This window comes from Corvus moneduloides, chromosome 15 (assembly GCF_009650955.1).
Source record: "Corvus moneduloides isolate bCorMon1 chromosome 15, bCorMon1.pri, whole genome shotgun sequence".
Classification (NCBI taxonomy): Eukaryota; Metazoa; Chordata; class Aves; order Passeriformes; family Corvidae; genus Corvus; species Corvus moneduloides.
This window is the reverse complement of record NC_045490.1, coordinates 7,872,877-7,889,745: the sequence shown is the minus strand read 5'-3', so window position 1 is coordinate 7,889,745 and position 16,869 is coordinate 7,872,877. Positions and strand designations below refer to the sequence as shown.

The 16,869-nt window shown below is 43.4% G+C and overlaps 2 protein-coding genes across 10 annotated transcripts in view; both read right to left on the bottom strand.

Annotated features, from left to right (window-relative positions):
- Positions 1–2,126, bottom strand: part of COL23A1 (collagen type XXIII alpha 1 chain) — a 188,619-nt gene extending 186,493 nt beyond the window's left edge. For all 6 annotated transcript variants that reach the window (XR_004243198.1, XR_004243199.1, XR_004243200.1 and 3 more), the window contains exon 1: positions 1,911–2,126. Coding sequence is in view for 3 of the 6 variants with exons in the window: in XM_032124947.1 (XP_031980838.1) it covers positions 1,911–2,126 (216 nt within the window). In the remaining 3 variants the exon portion in view is untranslated. The remainder of the gene's footprint in view (positions 1–1,910) is intronic.
- A 3,527-nt stretch (positions 2,127–5,653) lies between these two features.
- CLK4 (CDC like kinase 4) lies at positions 5,654–16,246 on the bottom strand. Of its 4 annotated transcripts, none has more exons than XM_032124908.1 (14): positions 16,118–16,246; positions 14,144–14,203; positions 13,371–13,528; positions 12,104–12,329; positions 10,840–10,930; positions 10,391–10,457; positions 9,018–9,134; positions 8,751–8,917; positions 8,551–8,645; positions 8,073–8,202; positions 7,666–7,748; positions 7,105–7,184; positions 6,092–6,179; positions 5,654–6,009 (listed from the first exon to the last, which is right to left on the bottom strand). In XM_032124908.1, the coding sequence occupies exons 2-14, from the start codon at positions 14,195–14,197 to the stop codon at positions 5,872–5,874; spliced, it is 1,494 nt and encodes a 497-aa protein (XP_031980799.1). In that variant the 5' UTR covers positions 14,198–14,203; positions 16,118–16,246; the 3' UTR covers positions 5,654–5,871. The 4 variants fall into 4 exon arrangements, with proteins under 4 accessions (XP_031980799.1, XP_031980798.1, XP_031980800.1 ...); XM_032124907.1 differs by having other exon boundaries at positions 16,111–16,232; XM_032124909.1 differs by lacking the exons at positions 10,840–10,930; positions 12,104–12,329 and having other exon boundaries at positions 16,118–16,245.
- Positions 16,247–16,869: the final 623 nt, after the last annotated feature.

The following is a 16,869-nucleotide window of genomic DNA, read 5'->3' as shown; positions in this document are numbered from 1 at the left end:
GGCTCTGCCATAAATTATGCCAGCAAACCCCTTGACTGGTACATGGACTAAAGCTTTCGGGTTGTGGCAGAGAACAAAGGATGCTGGGTCATGCACAGAGAGCGTATGGAGCTTTGGTTTCACTTCTGAAATACTGTGGTAAACTTCAAAGGAGGACCAACACAGAATTTAACAAAAAAACTGACCCCAGGCATCAGTTGATGTTCATGACGATGGAAATACTCTCTCGCTCTCCAGAAACTCTCAAGCACAGAAAGGGCAGGAGTTGCTTGACAAGCGAGCAGTCTTACGTAACAGAGTTTGGGCAAGAAACACTTTCTGAAACTTTACCATAAATTGAGGTTCATTTAAAATGACCGTTAATAGATAGTGCAATCACTACTATGGATTCCTCAAATTTGTTGCTTGAATCAAAATTTGCTTTAGTATTGACAAAAGTTTGCTCATACTAAATGTTTCAACAAGCTCACTCTTCCATTAGAAACCCAATTATGTGGTTTTGCTTTATTTTCCCCCGTACAAACCCCATCCGAGCATTCCCAGTACAAAACAAGCTTTCCACACTTAACTAAATCTCAGCAAGAGGTTGCACATGATCTTAGGCAGTGCCTCAGAAACCATTCCCATTGCTAAGCATATTTATTGGAGTAATTGGAACAGAACCACTGCCACAACCAGCAGGCTAATTCCTGCCTGGAGAAAAGACGTTAACTAGAGTCTGTGATTATGCCTCACAGGCACCCCCCCTGGTCTGGTATTCAGGGTTTTCACAAAAATATTTTAACATTTCACTTTTATCGAGGCACATCAATGCAACCAAGTTTCCAGGCAAAAGGACACGCTGTGGTGGTGCCAGCAATACCCTCACCCTAACTCCAACAGCAACACACAGCATGAGGAATTGTCTCCCCATGCCCCCAGGCACTGCCTCCATCCCTGCTCACAGCCCCAGAGCTTTCACAGAGCTCCACGTACAAATCCATTTTCACATGATTTAGGCTTCGTCATGATTTTAATGCATGTTTTGCACCTCAGTCAGGCCACTACTAAATTCCCAGTGTGAAACCTTCCCCAGATGTCAGAATTGATCACTTAGGGGTGCCCTTCAGCAGCCCCATAAGCCGTGTTGAATCTTGCTGAACTTTATGAACTACTGTTTATACAAATCCAGCAAACCAACTGTGGGATCCTCAAGCATTTCCTATGAGTGATGGAGCCCTTCACGTCCCCCTTGCATGTAAAAAGCCCCAAAAGTAAGCACCAGAATTGGGAAAAAGATAACCCTGGGATAAGGGTAACTTCTCCCAGAGATTCGGTTTAGTTAGGCACCGAGCAGGGCATCAGTGTGGATAACAGTTCTCCAAGTAGGGGAAATTGTTCATCAAAGAAATATTTATTGAATAATTTCAGAAAACCCCAGGACTAAAAGTGAAGTAACTAGTGGCGGGTCTCCTCTGCCTTCCATAAATCAATTCTGCACTGCTAAACCACAATACTCTGTGGCACACAGTCCAGATAGCGGGGATCATGTTCATAATTTCTAACAAGGAAATTATGGTTCATTAAATCCCAAGATAAATAGTTATTTAAGTACTCGGGTTACCTGTGTCAGTGAATAGAATAAGGGGGAAAGTCGCATGTCCTCAAACCTTCGACTTTTGGCCCTTCACCTGGGGCATTTTCTCTTCTAAACAAGGCTGGGCTCTGCCACGCCTCGCCCTACGCCTGATTCACGGAAACGGCAGCAAAAAGGGGGAAGTTTGGTAAAAGTTTTTCCAAAGAGAAGGAGAAGCCGGTGACACACGGAGCGAGCCCCGCGCTGGAGCGGGGCCGGAGCGCCTTCCCCGAGCCTGTCGCCCCGCCGCGGTGCGGCCGGTGCTGCGGGGCTGCCCGCGCCGCCTCTCACTCACCTCGCGGAACAGCTGCTCCACGCGGGGCTGCAGCGCGTCCAGCAGCGGCCCGTGGCCGGCGGCGCCCCGCTCCTCCAGCGCGGCCAGCCGGCCCTGCAGCTCCGCCGTCTTGGCGCCCAGCAGCAGGCACACGGCCACGGCGGTGAGCGAGAGCAGCAGGCACAGCACGGAGGTGGCGGTGCCCGCCGCGCCGGCGGCGCCGCTGCCCGCGCTCATCGCGCCGCGCTCCGCGCCGCTGCGCGGGGTCCCGCTCGGCTGCCGCCCGCCTCCCGCCGCCGGCGCATCCAGCGCCGCCCCGTGTGCGCCGCGGGCGTGGGGCCGGAGCTGCGGAGCGGCCGCTCTCCTGCGCTCGCCCCGCCAGCCCGGGTCTTAAACGGAGGAAGCGGGGGGTGGCGGCTCCCCCGCCGCCTCCCCCCGCGCTGGGGAAGGGGGGATGCTCCGAGCGCGGCCCGCCGCCCCCCCATGGGGGATTACGCGGAGCAGATCCCACCCCCGCTGCCCGGCCCCCCGCGGGGACCGCTCCCCCCCGGCCCCATCCCCGCCCGCCAGCGGACCCCACGCCCCCCGGGGTCCCGGCGGTGCTGCACAGGCGGGGCATTGCGAGAGCCACTCCAGAGCGCAGGGTGCTGGCGCGGCGGCCCCGCTCCGGTCCCCGCTCCGGTGCCGGCAGCAGCGCTGCCCGCGGCGGGGGCGGCGGCGGCGCGGGCCGGGCGCCCTCCAGCGGGCTCCCCCCGCCGGGAGACCGGGCGGGCGGCGGCTGCGCCCGGCCCCGGCTGCGCCCGGCCCCGGCTCCTCCGGAGAGTGCGACCTGCGAGAGGTGGCACCGGCCGGGGGTTTTGTACCTTCTGCCCTACAGCCCGGCTGGACCGCGACCTGTTTTAGAGAAGAGACCGTACCTGGAACCCCACCACGCACTGTAACTCACTGTTATCTCAGTGAAGTGCTCCAGCCACTTTGGTGAGCCCTTGAACGAAAAAAACTGTACTCACAGATAAGCACCGAGCATCCACCTATTCTGTCTTGCCTTTTCCTTGTTGTTACACAGAGCATCACAACTGTTAACTTACCTAGAAAGCATCCTCCTGCAACTTAATGCCTGTCTAGATTCTAAGCACATAGCACACAAATTCCAGTGTATCCTTTGCCTCCTGGACACAGACACTTGCCCTTTGAGGAGTAATTCTTATTTCTAGAATAGATGATTGAAGCCTAGGACAGGGTTAGGAAATGCTATAATGGTAACAAACATTACCAATGTCAGATTCTAATTAAGTTTGTTAATAAAACACACACATGCGCACAGGGACACAGCCGCAGCTGATAGACACAGGCTTCCTGTAGCTACTATTTCCAAAGCAGTTAAACCAGGCAAATCCATAGCATTTGCTGACAACCAGTTCCTGCTCTCTTGCATAGCCTGAAGACAAAAAGAAAACTCCCAGTTTCTGTGAGACCCTCTTCGTACCTCCTTTTCCCTCTCTCCTTTGTATGAGCTTGCCAAAACTTTCCTTACAAGCTCCATGAAAGCAGCAGAATACACACAGTGCCATCATTTGCTCAGGTGCAAAGCATCCTTGTCCTGTGTGACCTGAGCCCTCCTGGCAACCCTGACATCCAGACAGCGAAGGAACAGGCAGGACTGACCAGTCCTGCTGCAGAAGTCCAAACCTCTCTCTCATGCAGTTTAGTCCCAAGCTCAACTCTTCCCTCCCATCGATCCCTCTTTGAACTTCAGTGATGAAACCTGGTCTGTTCACTTAAAAGACAGCTTTATTCTGTCTTATCTAGTAAAAAGTGCGACTGGCTCATTATGGAAATGATAAGCCAGTCACAGAGCGTATTTTGAAGGTACAATAGCTGAAAATCTGTGCAGAAATAGGTGTGAATACTCTTCTAGTTATTTAACAGCTATAGCTTGATCTAAACACATAAACATTACAAATTTCAAGTATGAAGATGACAACGGGAGGTAGTGGTGTGTGCACATAAAAATCCATCCCCTACTAAAGACAGAATCACTGAGGGCAGTGCCCTGCAGCACCAGACCCCCACCCCAGGGTGCTGCTCAGAGCCCCACACAGCTTCCCTGGGGAGCCCAGGGGCCTCGGGCTCATGTGTGTGCAAACCAACACCGGTGCAGATGCTATAAGGCCTGCAAAAGCACTTGGCACCTTGCTGCAGATGCCACATTAATCTTGACAGAACTTTTAAATTTACTGGAAGGAGGAAAGTCAATTTAAACATGATTTTATAATAGGGCTAAACTGTATCTCCTTTACCAAGCACAATGGATGTCAGTACCTACATCAACAGCTAGAATGTAAGCAAAAGCACACCATCTTTCCCTAATTTCTACAGAACTGTTTTATAGTTACAGTTTTATTGTTATAGCAGCATATAAACTTTTCTCCCCCCATCTGCCTTTGATTTGCATTGCTTAGCTGATACACTCAGCCAAGTCCTTGCTTTGCCTCTGAAACTGTGGGATGGAAAGCTCTGTGGGAAGAGAAGGAATTTGCTTTTGCCCTGCTCAGCCCTACCGAGCTGACCTGCATGGCATAGACTGTTACATTTTCTGTCATGCAGAGCAGAAACAATGTCATCAACACCAACATCCAAGGACAGGAGGTGGCTATGATGAACTGTAATCAAGCCCAGGAGGTGGCACTGGTAACAGAAGATAAGCTTTCGAAGCCTGTCCCAGCTCTATTCTACCCTCAGCTCAGAGATATGCACGTCTGGAGCCTCTTGCAAATGAAGCCTCCTCCGTATCAGTGGAACAAGGACATCAGTTTAAAATCTTACTGTGCATTAGGACTAACTCAGCAAGCACAAAACCTGAAGTTGGGCTCCTGTGGAGCTGAAACAATTTTGTTTCCTTCCTTTGAATAAAGGCTCATGCAGTAAAGTCAAGATTGAAATAAATGGCCCAAACTTGCTTACTGCAGCCAGGACAAACCCTTCCATGGAAGGCTCCCTTCCTACTGCTCAGCAAGTCACCCATGTGGTGTCAAATGGATTAAGAGTTGGAGTAAGAACAAAAGATCATCAACTTAGACATGGAAACCCCAAAACTTCCAAAGGACATTAATGGGCCTTGGCAAGTTGTACCATTTCCTTCTCAGCCCAGTACCTGAGTTCACGAGTCACAATGGAGAACCCAGCCACCTCCATCCTGCATAGTCTCCATGCCAGCATTTCTACCAGCAACTACAAATCAAGCTCCATAGAAATACACATTGAAGAGTTCAGAATGATCTCATTACTGCAAGAGCTTAAATATGCCACAATTCTGTGGCATGCTGTGTTTCTGTGTAGTAGTACAGTCTAAAAACTTAATCACAAAAATGTTCATCTTTAATGACTAGAAACAATATGGAAAGTAGGAAATGCTACTTTTCAGACCTTAACTAAAAAGATTAGCTACGAATACTCAACTCTGAAAGCACCAGACAAGTTTCCAAGGGCTAATTAGCTGACTGGGGAGCAACGCACAGTGCATAACAGAAAATCTGAGAAAAAGGCAACTCACAAAAGCTACCTACTTAGGATAGACACTGTTTCCAACCATGCTTCAGAATGCCATCAAGCTGTTATATACAGCATAACTAGGTGGATCTTTTCTTCATGACTAATAAAAGGAACCATTTTTTGGGGAATGTTTCCACAACTCCTTCAGCTAGCCCAGACTCCTCACCTACAGTCTAAGGGTTCAATACCTGTAAAAGGAGAGTGGTACAGGCTTTCAAAAATGAAAATTACTTTTATTTTTCACTTTGATACCCATAAGACTACAACTGCTCAACAAGGTAAACATAACAGTTATACAAAACATATGTAATTATTTACAGACTTAACTGTACAAAATAATTTAAAGCTTACAAAAGTTTCATGCAACCTCTGCTGACTGACTGACACAGTCTAGGAAATCTCCTTGAAGAAGCATAGAAGATCTTTGAATTTATTTATTTAATGGATCAAAAAAAGGATGCTGCAAGGCTTCATCAAGAGTAATTCTTTTGGCTGGGTCATATTCCAGCATTCTGCGAACAAGGTCAAACAGACTTTGATGATCTGTGTCTTGGCAATGCATGAATTCCTGAAAGAAAAAAGCAGGAGGTATTTTAGAGAGAGCTTTCACAACTGCAGTCTAACAGAGCAATAAAAATGCTCTCTCCTACCTTTAGAGGCTTACAGCGTCTCCTGACATACCGGCCTGCAGAGCTGTGCTCATCCCAGTCCAACTGGTCATGGTGAAAATAATGTTTTCTGCATGACAAGGGAAATAACAGTAAAATGGTGTCAGTGCACACAGCAAGCAGATGCTTTCCCAAGAGGTTTTAAAACACCATTAAGTGTTCCTGCATGTATCTCTGCATTTGGGAGCTAACACTTTTTTAAGTGCATATTTATTCACAGAGATCTGCTCCTTTTTTATTACTGCTGCCACAATCATTAGAAAACAGTAACATTTTATTTTTTGAGTATTACTTCAATCTATTGCAATTGCTGCTTTCCAAGCTTTTCCCTGTTTTTCAAAATGTACTATAATCAACTGGACAACTGTAACAAACAATATCCATTACCCAACCCAGAATTATTCTACTGTAATTTGAGTTACAGAATTATCTACAAGAGCTGGCAAGAAGACAGCTTATGTAAGAAAAGAAAATGGACCATCAAATCCCAGGACCACTAAATCTTAGACATAGGGGTCAGGGGAGAACCCTGTGCTGGCTGTTTCTCCTTGCAATGAAAGTGAGAAGCTCCTGCTGCATGTAGTTATCTTTGAGGAAGAGAGAAAGATCACTGAAGCACATGTCTGAGGGATACGGAGGGGCACTGCAAGAGGATGACAGCTGTATTAGCAAGGACCCTCTTCTTCCTCTCAATATAATTATTGTGATGACATCATGTTCTTTATATTTAGAATTTAAAGAAAAATTGATGTCTAATACTGTTCTGGTGACCACACCAAACTTAGCTTTAAAGACTTAGAAACATTCATACTCAAGTTCAAGAGGCTGACAATTCATACTAAAATCGGAAGAGGACTAATGTCAACTACTTAAGGTAACAAAAAGCCCATGAGTCTCTGTTGATCTGCAGCAGTTCATAGCTTAAAATGGCAACTTTGCAATTTCTCTTGTAATAGAAAATATAAGGCAACTTATCACTTCTATGATGAACATACCTGGATTTCTTGATCATGTGAGTGGGCAGAGGCCCCAGTATTCTTTCCATCATTGCCAGGTGTTCTTTACTATCATGAGTCTGTGTGGAAAAAGCAATGAAAGCACTTAGCACACTTTTCTCCTCTGAGCTACTTGGTAACAACACTCAAACTGCAAACAAGATCTTGCCAGAGCACTGTTACAGTATCTTTAAACACTGCCACCTTCAATTATTAAAAACAGATTATGCAATGCAGATTATACAACATTTTCCACAGTTACAATGACCCTTGAACAACAGTTCATAAACCAAATATCGTACAAGTGCTTTCTTTACTCTTAATTCCGGCAGTATCATGACAGGTGGCTTCACTCAAAATGCCAGAAAAGGTAATCTTAGATACTCTGAAGAAGATATCCAAGACGTAACATTTTCCTGTATGGATGTTGGCTTGACAATCTCATCTATATAATCCTTAAAAAGCCCATGAGGTTATGCCTTTTACATAGTTAGGTGTATGTCATTAGAAGATTAAAATCAGTCTGTAACAAACACATTCTATTTAAGCTTAGGTACACACCTGAAACACTGTAAATCCCAGGTAATACTCAATCAGAATACAACCAATACTCCACACATCACACGGCTGAGACCATCCCAATGCTGCAAAATAGGCAAAGTTTGTTTTACTTTTCAATATATTCTCAAAATCTGTAACCCACAAAGTACATGCCCAGTTTCCACACATTTACTGATGCCCAACTTACCCCCCACGCCCTCCTCAAACCCTGGGGTGAGAGAGGGAAGGCAGTGTTTGGACTTCTGTTTTTAGAGTATTTCTTTTACTGTTTACTCTTAAGAATTTTGCCACCACCATCTGAGAGATGCTCATGGTTCTGATAAACAGTCAACTACTCCAGTTTATGAAGTAAAGACATTTGAATGAACTGCAATTAACCTCCAGAATGTTTAAAAGTCTTTACTGACCTAAAATAACCTCAGGAGCTCTATAATGTCTTGTAGACACTAATGTGCTGTGATGCTCATCATCAAAAGTTGCACTTCCAAAATCAACAACTTTGATGTCTGTGTTTTTTAAAGTGCGTTCATCTCGCTTCTGCAAGAAATCAAAATGCTGTTAATACTTTTTAAAAGCATGCTTAGGCAAAAGGCATTATCACATTATCTTCAAAGTACCAGCTAGCATAAAATGTGTAACAAAACACTTCCTCCAAATACTTTAATTCCTATTCAGCTCGATGCTTCAAGAAAGAAGAGCAGGTAACAAAGTGACAATCTCAATACCCAAAACAGCTGAGTAAACACCATTCTGAGCTCTCTTCCTCTTCTGTTAACCTTACGTTAACTTCAGTTACTTGTTGTCTCTGTTTTTTTTTTTAAGAGAAGCTCCAGTGAAGACAGAAGTGGTGCAATTCAAGTTGGGAGAAACAAAGAACAAACTTACCATTTTGGCATTGTACTTCACTATGTAATCAGACTCCACAAACAAGATATTTTCAGGCTTTAAATCTGTGTGAGTTAGTTTATTATGGTGTAGAACTACAAGGAAAAAGAAAAAATTATTCCATCATTTACACATAGAATTCCTACAGGAAAAACAAAACCACAACCATATATTTAAAAGAACTATTGACATTTACTTACAGTTTATAGACTGGCAAATTTGATAAGCCATGTTCCTAATGTCATTAATATGAAATGGCAGAAAGCTGTTTTCCTTAATAAAGTCATAAGTACTAAGTCCCAGTAGCTCAAAAACAATACAAACATGGCCATGGTGATCAAACCACTCCAGCATCTGGACACAGCGGCTTAAAACAGAAAACAAGAAAAAGAAAACAGATGAAAATCTATTCAATAATTACTTTCCTCAAATCCTTGGTATGCTGACTACTCAAATTTCATACTTACAAATTGCTGCTTGGATCCATGTTGTTCAAGTGTTCCAACACCTGTATTTCTGAACGGGCAGCCTCCCGGTATCGACCAACATTTTTCACTATTTTAACTGCTACATGCATTCCTCTCCTTGAAGAAAGTAAAGGACAGCAAACTGGATCAATTATTGTTAAATACCCACAACACCAAAGCAGCTTGATTTTAATAAAAGAAACACAGGAAGATTAAAGGTCATGGAAAATTATGAGTTGGATTAGGGGAATTGATTTAAGCATGCTGCACTCAACCAGAACAGTTTTTATAAAAAAAGAAGTAATCCTGATCTTTCCTTTCTCAAGTACTTATAGTATATGCTTCATTAATGACTTCTCAGTGTTCTTATCTCATCTAAAGTAGAATAAACATTGAGAATCCAGCAGCAGAATGATTAAAAATTAACAAAGCTCTCATTTGAACAAAAACACGGCAAAAATTTGATAGGTTTTTTTTTCCTGCAACTTGCACAACTTGTCCTGGCTCTTCTCCAGTGCTCTTACGGAATCACAGGAATTGAGTAATTTCTGAAGTTTGGATTATGAGCATTTTATACCAGTGAGAACTGCTCTGCACTGAATGTCTGCATGCATTCACTGTAAGGCTGTTTCTTAAATGGAACACAGAGACACAGATCCTTCTGTCACATTTGCTCTCAGACAATTTATGTCTCTGTAGAGCTCTTCCAATTCTAACAATTTCAGAACACTCTCTGCCCTCACAACGCGATCCCAAAATCCATAACAGACTTAACTTATGAAATGACAGAACAAACAAACCAAAGGTAGAGGAAAATATACTAAAACCATGTCATAGAACTGCTGATATAAAACATACAGTTAAAATAGTCTGTGTTCTAACAACTGTTAGAGCATACAGAAGGTAGTGGAAATACAGTAAGTTTCTTCTTCACCAGACGTATCATCACATGGAAGTAATCATTCCATTAAGAAAGTACTGGATACTAGATTACTGTTGACTCAAAAAAAACTTTAAAGGATAATTTTGATTATGAGAACTGAGGAAAGCAATTTACAGCTCAACCAATTCCAAGCAACTGCTTTCCAGAAATTGCTTTCACTAAGAGTCAAAACTACTTTCTCAGTATCTCACTGCATCATCTTCTAAAAGTCTCCCAAACTAATTCTGCACTCTTTAGCTGCTTTCACATTCTCCAGTTACAGCAGCAGCACTTGCAAAAACCAGAGAAATGTAATTAAATAAACCAGAGCTCTCTATCATTAAAAAGGGCATTTAAACTGCAACTTTCTTTTAAATAAAATGTCCTTGAGCTTTAATTTCTAAGTATCTTTTATCATGAGATCCACTGATAAAGATAACCCAACACTTACATATCATGATCTATGCACTCCACTACTTTTCCAAAAGCTCCTTCTCCTAAAGTCGCAACAATTTCATCTAAAAAGAACAAAGATAAGTTAGAATTATACAACTACTTAAAGGAGAATGAACATATTAATGTAGATTTAAAAATGTGCCATTACAAAAGCATAATTACTTTAAATTTCAGCATCAGAATGCATTATTTTATTGGACAGGAGTCATGAAAACAGTTAGCCAAAAAACTATCTCTTGTTCTAATCTCATTTACTAATTGGAACTTTTTGAACACAGTATTTAAACTCTACAGAAAAGAAGATATGCAAAAAAACAAAAAAGCACAAAAAAAACCAGAACAAAAAGAGCAATGAGATTTCTTTAGCCCCCCTCCTCTGACATACTATTCTAAACAGATTTTTTTCTGAAAAGTTTTTTAAAAGTGTTGAAAAATATTCTATACATCTTGCTCTTAGAACGTCTCCACTTTCACAGATCAGGTGACCCTCCTCATCATCCTCTACACTCCTGGATCTTTTCCTTCGGTGACTCTTCTGGAAACGGCACCAAGATCGTCCAGCCAATCAATATATCAGAGTGAATTCAGGGCAGAATACGCAATTCATTCAGCGGGGAGATATTCAGGCATTCAGTTACACACCAGGCCACGAACAGTTGGCAGGAGCAATTTCAAATTCAGTCCCCAGAAATTCACAGGGCACAGTTTATGTTACAGAAGAAAAACATGGCAAGGAACAGATTTTCAGATAAATACTTAAAGTGATACAAGCAACAGAAAAAAAACAACACAATTTTGTCTCTCAAACAGTGGCTTAATTGAAGACAGATTAAGACTGCAACACTGCTATTTCTAATAATTTGCTAGCAAATAGCAAAAAACAGCATTTATTTACATACCTAAGCTCTCAGTCAGGTGAAATGTTTCTATTCTTAAAACATCCACTCATGTAAACACTTTTACTTCCCCCACGTTTAGAGAGAGAAGAAAAACTACTCTGAAGTCCTTAATTTGCATTATATAATCTAATACACCTTGCTGTTTCTACTGCAGGAAAGTGGTATAAAACACCTGGAGCTGTAGATGCATCAGTGGGCATCACAACAACCATGCGAAATTCAGGGAGCACACCTTCAAAAGGGAAGCAGCAAACTTATCCCATCTCACTAAGACATTAGATGCCATTAGCTAGGCACAGAGCTTATCAAAGCTTCTGAAATTAGGTGCAGAATTGTTCATATCAATTTACCAGACATGCACATTCATACTTTCAATTCATGTTAAAAAGGCATGTCATCTCAATTACTTTCAGCAATAGGATGGATGGCATCCACAATCCACCTGAAAAAACACAGTTCACTATGCTGCAAAGCTAAGTGACAACTGTACTTTAAAACAGGATAGCTACCTGTCTTTAATTTCAAGACAACATTTTTCAGATCAATCCCAGTGATTTTGACTACCAACCTCCTACATTCCCAGTGTACAACTGTACTGATGATAATCCCACCCCCCCACCCGACACTGATCCGAGAATCTCAACTAACAACATATTCACATGCTCCACAAATGGACTCAAATAAACACAAATCCTTTTTTAATAATGTAGTTCTTAAAGTACCGTGGATCAGGAATTGCAGCTCTAGCAGTCATTTAAGAAGTCTATTACCACTAATTCATTAATAATAAAGTTAAAAATTACTCATACCGAATGCGATTGGTGACTGGAGCAATGATGTCTCTTATGCTTCCTTTTATGACTACTTTTCCTGCTCCGACCAGAGGATTTGCTATAGTGATGATGGTGACTCTTTTCATAGTCTCTGTGATAATGCCTGTGGTCATACACTTCACAGAAGTCATTTCTGTATTCCTCAACATATCTCCGGTCATGATGGTCTCTTTCATTTATGGCTCTATCGTCCAAATAATGACTGAAAATATATTTTAAGTGAATGTTCTCCACTTCAAAAACTTGAGGTTCCAACAAGATAAGTAAGTGACCTGAGCTGAGTTACACAGTATCTGTCTTTACAGCAAAAATGTTTTTTAATTGAATCCCTCCCCAAAAATAGTGGAGCTTTTGATGTTACTTTATTAGGGATTTAACAACATTGTCAGTCTCAAATACATGGCAGCCATCCACATGAACAATGTATGATCTGTCCACAGTTTGCATAGTAAGAAATTCAGACTTAAAAAGGAGAAACACTTCCTAAAATATACTGAGAAACTTCATTACAACCTTAAAAGACACATGATAAACCACTTTCAATACAGAAATCATCCCTTCTATGCTTTTAAAGCTCCAGGTGTTAAATAAAACCTAGAGACTGAGAGAAGTACCATCATTCTAAGTGCTCTGCAACGAACATTAAAAACTCAGAGATCATATGGAACAAGGATCTTTTGCACAGAAAACAGACCATTAAGAAAGCTGCTGAGGCACAGAATTCCCTTACTGCTGTACACCTACTCCTTCCAGCATCTTATAAGCATGAGTGTAAGCTCTTAAAAGAATTCCACTGGATCTTCTCAAGGGAAAAAAAAACCAACACAAAACAGAAAAACACATCTTTCCACTGAAAGCAGTGTGAGGGAAAACACAAACCAGTCCCAGATTATTAAAGAGAAATTCATACTTACCATTGTATTAAATGATTAAACAAACCTTCTCCTCCTTTTGTTCACATTAAATCAAAAGGCATTCTTTTTAGTTGAAATTTAATATTGATTGTATTCAATACCAAAATTTAACTGACACCAGTGAGACAAACTAGTAACATTTACTTGTTTTCATTGAAGAATTTCTATTTAATGGTTCAGGTGCGGTGTTAACAACTACCTATTAGGCTTAAGTGAGCCAAACCATAAGGAACTGACAACTCTGGGCATTCAAAAACTCCTACCCTGAAAACACATTTACTTTAGACACAGTAAGAAACATTTGCACTACTCAGTTCAGAGTCTTATACCTTTCTGAAATGCGACTGGGTTTATAGTGCTTGCTCTCTTGGCCACTGCTGTGGGACCTCCTTCTGCGTTTGCGGCTGCTACTGTGCTTCCTTTGATCCCAGCTCCTTCTGTCATCCCACTCAGGACAATGAGATTGCTTTGAATGCCTCATTTCCCACTGGAAAACATAATAATAATAATAATAATTTTTTAAAAATCAACAAACACACAGGTAGGTGCAAGTTAGCAATGGTAGTTTGATCAAGTATGACAGAACTAAAAACTCATTTTTCCTCAGCTCCCTCCCCCCATTATTTCAGTTTGGCAAGCAGGCACAGCTCCCTCATCCCAACACTAACGCTGTTATGAAACACAAATCACGATTAAATAGGCCAACTCATCTCCATTTAATAGCTTCAAACATGTCATTAAAGGCTGTTTTAAACAAACTCTCAAGTGACTAAACAGAATAGTTTCCTTAAAGAGCCTTTTATTGGAAGAAACCTTCCTCTCCAAACATCCTCTAACAAGAAAACCTGGATTTAGGTCTTCCTACTGTATTGTAAAGTTACTACATGAAAATCGAGCATGTACAATCAGTCTAAAAACTTCTCTCACTAAACTATTTACAAACCACCAGGAAACAGTCACTTTCAGCAACAACCACTGTGAACTCTGATGGATTAACACAACTTTGGAGCACCTGGAGCCAAGTCACAACTTTTGCACCCTATTAGCATGCAGGACTGTGCATGTTCTACAGTTCAGCTGATTTACCAAAGACAAAACCCACCAGCTTCTGTTGCTGGATGTTTGGTGCAGGAATTCTTTGTTCAAACAGGTACATGCACAACTGAAAAAAAAAAAAAGGCAAAGTAAAACACGGCTGTAGAATTAAAGAGTGTAACAAAACCAACTGTTATTTGTTTACTCATCTGCAGCAGGAGTTTTTTGAAAGTAAGAATAACTTTCTATATCAATTCCAGTATGTTCCAAAGAATGAATTTATACAAAATAATAAAAAGTTTTTGCAGCAACTAGTGACAGTGAGAAAAGCAGTTTAGAGACAATGAAAGCAAGAGAGTAGAAAAATCATGACTGTAAATCATGTGTAAATTGTGCAAATCTGTGTAAATTTACAGAGAACAATGCCTTCATACAAAGAGAAGGCATTAAGATGGAAACTCCTAGAACATGCAAATGATAAGGCTATTCTGAAAAAACTATTTTTTCTAATACTTTCAGAAGATCTGTGAGAGGCTGGTAATTAAAAAAACGCAACCCCCCCCCCCCAGACACCTGCAACAATGTTTTTTAAGGAAACTGGTTTTTAAAACACAAATACAAAAAACACGACAAGAAAGAGTGACAAACTGTGCAAAATAAGTGCCTTATATACATTTTGGGTGAGTCATGATTCACAAAATCGTATTCAGTTGCGAGATTCTAATAAAAAATAAAAATACTAATGTAGCAAACAACAAACAAAAACACCCGAAAAATTAAAACCGACTTGGTGTTTCATTTACGTGCTTTAATTTCCTCTCTTCTTACACAGCTCCAAAGCCATTTTCCTCTATTTTCACCTTACATAACTCAGGTTCTGAAGTACACTCAGGTTTAACTTACTCTTGAGGTGCAGAGCTACACACACACAGTTATAGGTGAATGGAAATTTCTACTTATGGTTGCTTGGAATTTGTTTTTCTTTCCCCACCTGGAAGAAGGCAGGCTGACTAAGGCTCTGTAATGAACAACTATCTAAATAAAATCACTATTAAACTGTCCTGCAGAGTAGAGCTTGGGGGCAGAAGGATGGATATTTGACACAGGAAACTGGAGAAGATGCTTTGTTGAAGACTAACTGCTGCTTAACTACAATCAAGCGCACATAGCATTAGTGAGATTAAGATAAAAATTGCAAATTCTGTCCCTAAAGGAGCCAAGTAAATTTAAATGAGGAGGAAAGGCCCAGAATCGGTCTGAGTCCATTTTAAGGTAGGAGCCACCTTAAGATTTTTGACTACTGTGCTCTCCCTCTGATTTTATGCGCCGAAGAACTTCACTTATGTAATACTGACAGCTGCCACGAACATATGCATTCCTGTAGCATGTGGAACTAATCCATATCGCAGGCAGTTTTCACTCCCACATTTTACCATAAGGTTCCTCAAGCAGGAACCGTTCCCCTTTTGAACAGATCCATACACATAAGGGCCACGAAAGCCCTGCCGTAAGCTGCCTACACAGCAATTTCTAAATGCCTCTCGTCAAAAACTTGGCAGGCCGAGGAGGTCAAAGGCTTACTCCTTTGGGAGGGCCAAAGTCCGACACCGCAGGTCCTGGAGGGGACACCCGCCACCCACCAAATGGGGCACCAAGCCCATTTCCACACCACGTTCCCCCGGGAGGCCTCCGGGGCCGGCGGGGGAGGAAGGGCCGGTCCCCGCTGCCACCTGGGCGGGCGCCAGGCACGGCCGAGTCGGGTGAGCCCAGCTCCGCCCGCCCCAGCCCTCCGCAACTCCGCAGACACCCCGACAGAGCTCCTGTGCCGACAATTCTCCTCCCCTCTCAACATCTCCCGAAGCAGCGCTTGATGCGCCCCGCGCCGCGGAGACAACGCAAGCAGCTCTCCCACCCCACCCCACCCCCCCCCGCCCGCGTGCCTTCTGTCTCCCTGCTGCTTCGTCCCCTCTGGAAACAGAAAGAAGTGAGGCAAAAAGCGAAGGTGAAAAAAGAACCAAGGAGGGCCGCCCTCACCACTTACAACTGGAACAGAAAACCAGCGAGCTCCGTGTCCGCCCTGCGCGTACAGACAAAATGGCGGCGGCGAGCGCAGAGAAGCTGCTTCCCCCTTCTCCCTCGCTCTCGCGGCGTCTGTGCGCTGTGACGTCAGACGCACAGCGTAAGGACCGGCAGGGCGGGAACGCCCGAGGAGAGGCCCCGCCCCTGGCGCCTCGCCTCTGAGGCGGTGCCTCCGCCATGGCGGCTGCTCTGAGGGGTTCGGGGTGGTGTCTGCTCTGCCCGTCCCGTCCCGTCCCGTCCCGCCCCGCCCCGCCCCACCCCACCCCACCCCACCCCACATCCTGGGCATCGACTTTCCCCAAATCCTTCATGGCTTTGTGAGCCAGTTCCATGGAGGGGTTCAAGCAGCGAGGGCGAGTTCGGATGCCACCCCCGAGCTGCGCGCCTGCCCTCCTCTCGTGCCTCATCAAACGCGTGTAGCAGTGCGGAAATCACCAATTAGTCCCAAACAATTAATTCCTTCTAATGAACCCGCCAAACGTAGCGTTTAAGCAGTTTGGTGAGCGGGTTGATTCCGCGGATAGGCCTGGCTTCAGGCTCACGGTTCTCTGTGTGAGCCGTTCCTGTGCGATGCTCACGGTAAAAACGCAATAAAATATATTATCTGCGGTGTCTGTAACTCGGAACTGCCCCCTCCGCCGTGTGCAATGCACGGATTGCTGCGCGGTTGCGGATTCACTCCGGAGCACGTGTGGGACGGCGGGTGCAGCTGAG

Coding starts and splice junctions, on each gene's coding strand:
- CLK4 (XM_032124908.1), bottom strand. CDS start 14,197: ATGTACCTGTTTGAACAAAGAATTCCTGCACCAAACATCCAGCAACAG. Junction 10,458..10,839: donor AGACGTTCTAAGAGCAAGAT/GTATAGAATATT, acceptor TGTTCTTTTTAG/ATGAAATTGTTGCGACTTTA. Junction 8,203..8,550: donor TGAAGTACAATGCCAAAATG/GTAAGTTTGTTC, acceptor GATTTCTTGCAG/AAGCGAGATGAACGCACTTT.